Genomic DNA, 11823 nt, shown 5'->3' on the forward strand with positions numbered 1-11823 from the left:
GTCTGTCTGTCTGTCTGTCTGTCTGTCTGCCTGCCTGCCTGCCTGCGTTCGTGCGTGCATGCATCCGTGCGTATGTTTGCGAGTGTACGTACGTACGTGCACGTGCAAGTGTGTGTGTGTGTGCTTTGGTTAGCAAAATATCTCAATCAAATATTGGATGAGTTTACTAAGGCCTAACAGTGCATTCAGTATAGTATAGTAGTTAAAACAGAATACAGATTAATTTACTCATTTGGATAAATTAGAATAAACGTGGATTGAAGGGGATAACTAGACCGTAGTTTTAAAAACCAAAACGACTTTTTAAAACTTCATTTAGAACGTTGCAACCTCGAGCTTTGCGACTGATGAGCGTTGGCGGATATCTGAGTTCCGGTGCTCTCGAGTTACAGACATCAATGCACTGCTTCAGATGATTCAACAAATTACAAGATCACTCTTTTCGTCTGAAGTATTGTTCAACATCATTATAACTGAACCGGTCGTCATTTTCCCCTTTTGACGATGCCGCCCATATGCCGCTCATGACCATTAAACATTGTTGTGACACGAATCAATGGTAATTGAATTTGGTACAGACAGAGGGTTACAATGTAGAACTCACACAGACGTAGTTTAGTAAGCGATGACGATATGATCTAAGTACAGTGATGCATAACTTGGGTTAATTAGCTTCCCAGGCAAAGTAGTTTGAGTTTGTTGAATGAACGAAGATCAGTCCAACAGCAGAGAATGTAGACTTCGTGGGGAGGCCAGAACTTGAGGAGATAGGCCGAGTCTGATATGAAATTACAAGACATTGCTCCCAATGAGGTTGATTTTAAAACTATCTGTTATTTCTACATTTTGGCCCTGCACAGTTGTTTTATTAAAGGGGTACAAGCTGAGTTTATATGTTTTTTTTTGGGTTTTTTTGAGAGGGGTTGTTGTTTTTGCATGTATACATATACATATATCACAGTATTTTATTTCTACCTAAACATCATTTACAATTTGCTGATGAAACCAAACCTGGTACTAAAATAGAACTATCCGATGACGTAATTTATTATACGTATAAAAAATGTACAGGAACTCTCTACTGTGCAGTCAACAGTTCTAACAACAGAACATAAATTGTAATGTCATAGAAAGCATCATCGAAATAACATTACTTTAATAGTTGAAATGATGTTTTTTTTTGTATTAAGTAAATACATTAAATAATTTACTTGTGCCACAAATTTTTTATTAAAAATCCAAAATAATTTCCATGTCTCATCCATACGGCTAGTTTAGAATCTCACTGGGTAACTTGTTCTTGGATATTTTAATTAATTGTTGTTCCTCGAAAAAAATGCAACAATTTCTATTTCCAGGAAATGGTTCTCTCCTTTTAGTCACAACCTATATCTGAATTATCTGTTTACCCATGGACCCTATTTCGTGTACGACCTATGGTTTACCACAGTCGTTTGCTGCAATGTGTACACATACAGATGTGTTGTCCACAGTATGAATGCACAATCGAAACTGCTCATCAATAACTTGTTATTTTGTTCACTATACACGCTTCAGTAGATATAACAAACATTAGACGAAGAGAAGAAAAAATGAACTTTTTTGAAAATAAATACTAGTTATAGCTGCAGGGCTTTATATTGACTCTTCTATATAACCTACGGTAGTTCGTTTAGTTTTTTCAATACTGTCATCACTGTGTGGATGACTGAAGTCACGAACAATTTAAATCAGAGAATATGAATCACGCATGCGTAGTTACTATACTTTCCATTCTGCACGCACGTATATATGAAGTTGTCGACCCTAAACCGGCCTCGGCAATATGACGTGAGTGGTTGATGTTCTTAGTTAGTTCATCGTCTTCTGATAACCTCTATAATTCCAGATGTTGAGGAGTATGGTCCCGATCTGGACGCTTTACTGTATTATTTTTGCCTGTGTAAAGAATGGCATTTCAAGTGAGCAACAACTAAAAAGTTTGTACTGCTTGTGCGTAACATCCTTAGCAAATCACACGTTTCAAGTGTTACTGCATTAACTAAAACATGTGCAATAGTCACTATGTTCAAAGTTCTTTACAATTATTACCCACGGCATGGACCAATAACGGCACAGCGGCCCTTTATACGTCCCCAATCCATTGTGCATAGTCCTAACAGGTCCCCATTTATACAACTTGGTTGATTGGGACACAATAGGAAACGTGATAATAAATACTAATGAATTGGTATTGTAAACAATAATGTTACATCGTTTGCAACCACAAATGATCAATTCATAGTTAAACTGACAATTGTGGGAGGTTTATTCAATCGATAGCTCCAGGTTAGGTATTACAATAACCACAGATAATCCCATAGTCCTTTGTGTCTGAGCATGCTCAGTCTGGATTGCAAATTCCCTCAGATTTTGGTTCAAATCTTGCCCAAGGACGTTATCCACTCAGAAACAATCAATAGCGCCGAGAGTCGAACTAGTATTGTAAACTTACAGATTCAAAGTCGGTCACTCATTCAACGTAATAACTTAATATGCAATATCTAATATCTTTTTCTCCAAATTATATTTTTTTCGTCTCTTATATCCATATTGCCTTTCTCAGTATTTCGTCCAAGAATAACCATATATTTTGATGGAAAAATGACGAATTTATAAGCATGGGTCAAATGATGAAATTCGCGAAATAGTCAAACTTATTGATCATTGTGAGAATTCGTGTCAACACCTTTGTGACCTTACAAGTTTGCCCCAGTTCATGTAGTTATCACGATGTGTACTAAAACAGCAATCTTTGTTCCCCTGAAGTTAATCTTTAACAAAATTCACACACTGACATGTTTTTCTTTATTTATTTTGATAAATGTTTAGCTCGTAATATTAATATTTGTCTACCCTAGCTAACCGATATGAGTTCAGTGTAATGCCTGCCTACTTTGAGAAGACACCGGTTCACAGTCGAGACGAGTAGCATTTTGAACGTAGTGCTGTTGCAGTGTTACAAACATGTCTGAAATTGAGACTGCCGATATTGTTATCATATTGGTCTACCTCGGTGCCATTTTTGCGATAGGCATGGCGGTAAGTATTGCATACCATTATACCCTAGCACTCGGCATCGTTGAATTTGGCAGCTACGATTGAAATTTTCGCAAACATGTATTTTACCATAGGCTACAAGCGATTGATGTCTGTACGTGGATCCCAATCAACAGCGGACTCGGAGAAAGGAAATGATTTGACATATACCGGGTATAGCAGCTATATATTCGTTTTTACCGTTTCATCATATGTATCGGGAATTCAACATAAAATCGGTTATAATTCAAGCTCTTCAATGGCAAGGCTGTAGCCAAGGAACTAAAAAAACAATTCAATCATTTCAAAGCTTGGTGGTGTACCACGAACTTTGTTCAACGGACCTTCACCAAAGGGTCGATGCACATGTCATGTTCAGTCGCTTGTTAAGGGAGTTATTGTTAGTGGCATTTCCAACCCAAGAGCCCTGGTCTGGACTCGACGGACCAAAGTTTTTAAAAAATCAAAAACCGGACGGATGAATTTTGTGTTTTAGTCGAAGACAATTGTACCAAACAGCTTTATATGTTTCAGTTTCAACTGTTGTCATAGAACAAGAAATAAGTTAACAACAACAACAACAACAACAACAACAACAACAACAACAACAACAACAACAACAACAACAACAGAGCTAGCACATAAAGCACCTACAACATTAACTTACTCGCCCTCAGATATGTTTGGCTCATTTACATTTCTACATTTCAAAATTTGTGCAAAAGACGGAAATGGGGAATTTAGTTGAGATTGTACATAATGCGTGTTGTTTACGCAGCATGCCTACTAGTACTACAGATAGGCTGTAAATGTGATGGTAAAAATGTACAAACGCAATTATTTCAAAAATACCAGTGTACTAATATATTATGGTGCTTATTTATCTAATTGCCTGAGAAAACTGAATTATAGGCCCAGTTTTGGTTAGGACCGTGCTAAACCCTAGGTATTATAACAATTGTCTGGAAGTGCTACGGAAGAAAATTGGCCAGGCTTAGAACGAAGGAATAATATATCTAATCTACACGGGTATACTGATAAAAATAACAATACTATTACAGCATGCGATTGAATCATTTTGACAGGTCTGTGTGAATAAAATTCGTTTAAATTTCGGATTTATCATATCAGCTGCCAGTCGTGTATTAAAGGTGACAGAGACAATATCCACCGTCATGGTAATTAACACTGTAAAGCCACAAAATCAACTTCACGTCACGAGTTGACGTTAATTGCCGCGCATAGAAAAATACGTCTTCCGTTGATCTGCACGTCAAACTGTGCAGAGGCGGCATGACGTAAGCTTTGATGCGAACAAGTTGTTGAATAGAATGGATACATTTTCGGAAATTTCCATTCGAAACAAGTAGGTCGTTTAGTAGGTGATGAACATCTAGAATATTCACGAACCAGAATGGAACTCTAGAATCGTGTACTCTGAGAATAACAAATCAGTGTCTGCTTTGGAATGTTACCACACACTGTTCAAATTTTCCAGGTAGCTAACAAGATTAGTGACTAAACTGGTCCTGGACTAAGCCTTATTATTGCATACATTAGGTAAAATATGATATTCGATAAATTGGCGATACCATTCAGGAGCTATTAAAGGGGTACAAGCCGAGTTTCTAACTCTATTTTTTACTCAGATGAAACCACTCACATAGGAACTCAATTAATCTCTTTTGGTAGTAGATTAATGTTAATGCATGGTTTCTATGACGTCATTGCAGTCTTCGGGCATTGTTAGAACAGTTGCTTGCATTGTAGGATTTGACATTTTCTCATACGTATGAAAAATTACGTCATCAGCATAATGTATCGGTTATTAATACCTGGTTTGAGTTCAGTCGGTTGTGAGCGATGGTTCAGTATTAACGTAGAATACTGGAGGGCCTCCTGAATACGCTGCAAAAGTTTCCCCCATAAGCAAAAAATCTAAGCGTGTGTCCCTTTAACGATAGGAAAATGAGAGAAACAAAGTGGGAGGGGGGGGGGAGTGTATATGGCTGACATTATCGTTCGACTTGTCATTTCTGGCATATTAATGCGTTTGTTCTGCGATTCATCATAATTTTTAAAAAAATAAATATTATATGTTTATGACCACATCCTAGTACAACATCCCATTAATTATATTACGAAAAAATACACAAATGCAAATATAGAAACAAAATCAACCAATCAACTCAAAGGCATAAAAGGTTCGTTTGAAGAATCTTTCATTATTTCATAAATCAATGTACTGCTGTACATCTAATGGATATTCTCAGTTGACCCGTTGGTTACATTTTCCAATTTGTATTGCTGTTAAAACAGTTGTTGACAAAAGTTTTGTTTATTTAGTGAACTTTCATCACGTGTGTATTCTAGGCTATTATGAATTATGATTTTTGTCTGGCGACCTAAAACTAGTAATTGTTTACTTTGTAACTGTGTGAGTAATAGCATGATAATTGTGTCAGGAATACAAACAAAAACAGAAAAACGACAACAACAAAAGCAAAAATACACAAAGAAAAAACTCTCAAAACAAAAATATTAATTAGAGATGCTATGGCCCCTTCGACAAAAACCTAAATAAATCTAACATGAGTTTGTTGAATAAAGAAATATAAGCCCAACTACAGGGAATATACACTTCATAGGAAGGTCAGAGATTTAGGAGATACGATACATGGGTAGATAGAAGTGTAAAAATAAGGTATAAAATTCAACCTCACTTGGAGCAGTTCGTGTCACTTTACATCAAACTTGTAAGTCCAATACTGTGATTATGCCTAAAAATAGTTTGGTGCCAGTTACCAGACCAGTTCCAGTTACTTGATCTAGACACTAAAAAAATCTACCAGCCCCACCCATTCTAAAATTGAGCGCAATCAGAACCGCATATTTTTTTTGTTAAGCCTTACCTAATTTTAAAGTTTTTTATCATTTATTTTGCCTTGTCAAGATCTATCATCAGAAATCCAGTGTTCAGTTTTCCTCAACTTGTTGGTGATACATGCACCGCATACAAATCGTTCATTGTGTTCTGGTTATTTTACTGTTATCATCTATTGCTATATTATTTGGTGATCTTTGATTTCTATACGTCGATTTTGATAAGATAACATGCATACCACAGTGGTAAAGACTCAGTTCCAATTTTGGTTTTAAAAAATGTAGCTGTGAGAAACAGTACTAGTTTTATGGCAGGGCTATGAAAAGTTGGTCCAGAACAAAAGAATAATCCCATGTAATCCTTATGGCTTCACTGATAAGATAACACTAATACGAGAACCTGAGATTGAAACCCCGGCCTTTATAATTACTACATACTGTTTATAATTGTGCTACACTCGTGATGTTCGAAGTCCAGTGGTGTCAACTATAATTTTTCTCGTTCTCATTCCGTTCTTCTTTTGTCAGCTTTTTCTGCACTCTCCTTTTATGTGTTTTCTGTGTTTTGCCTTTTATAAATAAATTTATAAAAATCCCCCCCCCCATAAAAAATTTTAACCAATGCACACAATGCAAACAGTCAGCCTTGTTCACTCCATGATAGAGGGCGCTGTTTGTGAGCCAGACGATAAACTGTAGCACTGTTAGTAAGATTTTTAATAGAGCCAGAGATAAAATTTAGCAGTGTTAGTAAGAGTTTTGAGAACGAAGACGTTCTGTTTCAGATCGAATGACTTCTATTGTAAGAGTTAGGACAACAAGTTACGTCAGCAAGCGAACCAGATTGAAAGTACAGTCGTTGGTGGCGCTTTAGTAATAGGAGCTCCCATGATGAGTCGAATCCTAAAACAGCGAAGACGTTGTATCCTCGCAATCGCGATGCAAGGGTCTAGTATATTTGACCCAGTCCACTAGTCCACACGTACAGCATTTCTGCTCATCAATACGAACAAAAACGTTAACATAGAAGGTTCACAAGATAACGTTTGACTGATAATATATAAACTATTTGACCTTTCGATTTGGTTCACTACTTACACTAACCGGCGACGCCAATACCTTCGTGATTGTAACTAAGGCGTTGACATGCAACCTAGATTATAGTTCTTTGTAAAGCAGAATGTGTGTTATACTTTTAGAGTACAGTTTTAGAATAATGCCCAACAAAAACATGTGTGGTTCCGATTACACTCAATTTTAGAATAGATGGGGTAGGTAGATTTTTTACCTTTTTATAATATATATATATATATATTTTTCATATGTGAGTGTCTAGTTCAGGTAGTTATGCTTTCCGTTGCTTTCCATATAGTCTCTGTATTATTGGTTTCTTCTCATCAGAGGTACAGCCATAATTGGAAGAACAGTTTTATATTGTCTTTTTAAGTTGATGCCAGTTTCCGCATCCACTATTTGTTGCGAAACTTCACAATTTTCGCGATTTTATTATTTTTTCTTGAATACTTTTTTTTTTTTAAAGTTTAAGACTGGTGTGAAAAATGTAAAATATCATAGTTCATAGTCCTTCAAATCTGTCAATCAGATTGATTGATTTAGTGATTTATAAACAAGACTTTGTACGCCTTGATCATAGTGTAAGATTAATTGAAGGAGACACGCCCTGTTATTGATTGTTTTTTATATGTGTTGGTTTTTGTGATATAAATAGATTCCAATAGCAGTAGTATTCTGTGGTAAACTCTAATTCGTCAAAACTTGTTTTAATGTGACTATTTTTGCAAAAAAATCTAGTCTATAAAAAAATTGAATTTTAATCGTATAATATTTCTCAAACATATTGATTCCTTTGATATTGTTCATAGTTATCTTTTCATTTTATACCATGGTGCTACTGAAATACACTTCTCAATTTCACATTTTATCATTGATTACATTTTTTCTTAGACTTTTATATCGCTTTACAATAATTACCCTGGTATAGACAATTACAGCTAAAACTCATATAACGTGACATTTAATACACAGCTACACTTTTAATATCGTCAACTCACTTGGGGGCATGCAGCCTTACAGTTTCTGCCATTGAAACGCGTCAGGTTAAAGACTCCTAACATACCAGGTCACCTGGGATGTCTGGGGCACACTGGTGGTTCATATTTGGCCCAAAGACTTTAGCCGTTCGTAATTTGATTCGCTTTGAATCCTGTTCCCTTCACATGTGATTTATGAATATCCAAGGACTATTGATGTCTAGTTTGCAATTTCTACCATATATATTGCTGGTGATATTCACGTAAAGAGACAATTTCATCCTGGTGAGTGTACCTTGAAAACTTCACTTCTTCTCCTCTGTCTACGCTTCAACCTATTTTATATACATGGTCTATTGTTCAGATAGTACCAGCTAACAAGTTTACACATTCATACGCTAATTACTTAACTATCCACCTGTGAATGGATGATACAGTACAGCAAACCACTTTTACACCTGTTCAAGAACTCCGATTCGAAGACTTCCTACGTACCACTGTGTGGAATACAGTCAAATCTTTGGGACTACGATCCAGATAGGCTACAGATAGAGGTACAAGAGCTGGTGTCGACAAACTTAAAGTTGAAAACATTAAAACTACATCGACCACTTTCAAACCCAAACCACATGGTAGGAACATCCCTGTTTGAACTACTACAAGAGATTTCCATCAAAATTAAATACATCAACCATTTAAAACTGGAAACCATAGGAATAACCTTGTCACTATTTCCCAGCTACCAGTCACAATAACAGCGTAAAAACGGTACAATTTTCCATCCGTATATTTATGCAACCCACGCTCATTGAATAACAAACTAGACGTCGAATATCGTTCTGTTGTCCTGGGTAACAAATTTGATATTTGTGCCATTTCTGAATTATGGTTTATGCCGAACAGACCACCTGACTACCATTGTATTGTGGGATACCCTTTGCTCTCTTTTGTGCTTATTACCTTCAATAAATTAAAAACAATCATTGATGTTTATGTTGAGGTATTGCATATAGTGTCTTCTGCCTCCCAGTGCGATGTGTATCCACAGAACAATGAATGAGGAACTGGTTTCAAGTGCAATCCCATACATGATCAAATTATGGAATGAGGATCAGAGCAATGTATAAATTGGTTTTAATTGGTTTTAAATATGCCACCAAGTCCTTTAATTTTGTAAAGCATTTTAAACTGTGCGTTACACTCGTCATTTTGTAGTACACTTTTGATGTTGTTGTCGCCATTTCTAAGTTTTGTTAATATTTTGACCTGCAATCGTAATATTGTCGCAATTCAGACAGTGGGCTTCTATGTACAATATAAATAACCATACATAAATAAATAATAAACAAGCGACAGCGATGAGGCTCGAATTTTGATACAGATCCCCGGCCATCCTAACCATTTGACCACCATGACTTCATATATACTGTTATTGTATGACCACAGTTCACCGAGCTGAATTTGATTGAAATAAAAGTTGTGTAACTTTACTTAATTCATACTATTATCTATCTTTATAGACAACATGCCGTCCAAACCGAGGTACATCAGCTGGCTATTTCCTCGCCGGTAGAGACATGATGTGGTTTTTGGTAAGTATCATGCTGATTTTACTAGCTTGCTTGCTTGCTTGCTTACTTACTTAATACTTACGTACTTACGTACGTACGTACGTACGTACCTATGTATGTATGTATGTATGTATGTATGTATGTATGTATGTATGTATGTATTGTATGTATGTATGTATGTATGTATGTATGTATGTATGTATGTATGTATGTATGTGTGTGTGTGTGTGTGTGTGTGTGTGCGTGCGTGCGTGCGTGCGTGCGTGCGTGCGTGCATGCATGCATGCATGTATGTATGTATGTATGTATGTATGTATTATGTATGTATGTATGTATGTATGTATGTATTTATTTATTTATTTATTTATTTATCCATCTAGTAGATGGGGTAGTTTCAAAGTACTTATATTTCGCTATCAGCGTCATAATTCTTGTAACCATGACGATTGCATATTACAAGTACATTATAGGGATATAATGAAATGTGATGTGTAATATTAAACTGTGTTTCATTCTCACAGGTTGGGTCATCTCTATTCGCCAGTAATATCGGCAGTTATCACTTTATCGGACTAGCGGGGTCAGGAGCGGCAGCAGGATGGGGAGCCGGTGCATACGAGTTTAATGTAAGTTATAGACATACATGTAGTAGAGTTATAGATAGACATGGTAGAGTTATAGATAGACATAGAATTATAGATAGACACGGTAGAGTTATAGATAGATATGGTTGAGTTATAGCTATACACAGAATTATAGATAGAGTTATATATAGACATTCTTATAGATAGACATGGGAGAGTCACAGATAGACATGGTAGAGTTATAGGTAGACAGAGTAATATACATACATGGTAGAGTTATAGATAGACATAGTAGAGTTATACACATACATGGTAGAGTTATAGATAGACATGGTAGAGTTATACACATACACAGTAGAGTTATAGATAGACATGGTAGGGTTATAGCTATACACAATTATAGATATACAGAGTTATATACATATATTCTTATAGATAGACATGGGAGAATCACAGATAGCCATAGCAGAGTTATAGATAGACGTAGAGTTATAGACATACATGGTAGAGTTATAGACAGACATAGTAGAGTTATAGCTAGACATATAATGATAGATAGATATGGGAGAGTTATAGATATGCATAGAGTTGTAGCCAAAGTTATAGATAGCCATAGAGTTATAGATACAGTTATAGACAGACATAGAGTTATAGATAGACATGGTAGTCACATATAGACATGGTAGAGTTATAGACAGACATGGTAGTGTATCAAATAGACATGGTAGAGTTATAGATAGACATGGTATAGTTATAGATAGACAGTAGAGTTATAGATATATATGGTATAGACATAGTAGAGTTATAGATAGACATAGTATAGACACAGTAGAGTTATAGATAGACACGGTAGAGTTATAGATAGACATAGATTTATATATAGACATAGCATTATATATATATACATCGGAGAGTTATAGATAGACATGATAGAATCACAGATTGAAAGTAGAGCTATAGATAGACTGAGAGTTATAGATAGACATGGCATAGCTATAGATAGACAGTGGAGTTATAGATAGACATGGCATAGCTATAGATAGACAGTGGAGTTATAGATAGACATGTATAGACACAGTAGAGTTATAGAGTTATAGAAAGTTATAGATAGACAGTAAAGCTATATGTAGACATGGTAGAGTATAGATAGACATAGTAGAGTTATAGTTAGAGTTATAGATAGTTATAGATAGACATAGTAGAGCTATCTGTAGACATGGTAGAGTATAGATAGACATAGTAGAGTTATAGTTAGAGTTATAGATAGTTATAGATAGACATAGTAAAGCTATCTGTAGACATGGTAGAGTTATAGTTAAACATGGTAGAATATAGACATGGTAGAGTTGTAGACAGACATAGTTATAGATAGAGTTATAGATAGACATAGTAGAGCTATAGATAGACATGGTAGAGTTATAGATAAACATGGTAGAGGTATAGCTAGACATAGATACCATACAGTTATAGAGCTATAGAGTTAGCCAACCAACTAACTAACAACTAAAATTAACTATCAACCATAGCTAGTCCTTACGCCCCTTCAAGATGTGTAACCAGTAATGTAACTACATGTATAAGTGTAATATGTATTCGCAAATTCAGATTCTGTCTTTCGTTTGTTTTCACAAGGCTCTTTATTTCCTCGTGATGCTG

The 11823-nt window shown here is 35.6% G+C and overlaps 1 protein-coding gene across 1 annotated transcript in view; it reads left to right on the forward strand.

Moving 5' to 3' along the window:
• The first annotated feature begins 3060 nt into the window (after window positions 1–3060).
• The window catches only part of LOC144453177 (sodium/glucose cotransporter 4-like), a 15899-nt gene continuing 7136 nt past the window's right edge, over window positions 3061–11823 (forward strand). The window contains exons 1-4 of the mRNA XM_078144456.1: window positions 3061–3081; window positions 9533–9604; window positions 10105–10209; window positions 11800–11823. The exon at window positions 11800–11823 is cut by the window's right edge and continues 141 nt beyond it. Coding sequence (XP_078000582.1) covers window positions 3076–3081; window positions 9533–9604; window positions 10105–10209; window positions 11800–11823 — 207 coding nt within the window. The 5' untranslated portion in view covers window positions 3061–3075. The remainder of the gene's footprint in view (window positions 3082–9532; window positions 9605–10104; window positions 10210–11799) is intronic.

This window comes from Glandiceps talaboti, chromosome 23 (assembly GCF_964340395.1).
Source record: "Glandiceps talaboti chromosome 23, keGlaTala1.1, whole genome shotgun sequence".
Classification (NCBI taxonomy): domain Eukaryota; kingdom Metazoa; phylum Hemichordata; class Enteropneusta; family Spengelidae; genus Glandiceps; species Glandiceps talaboti.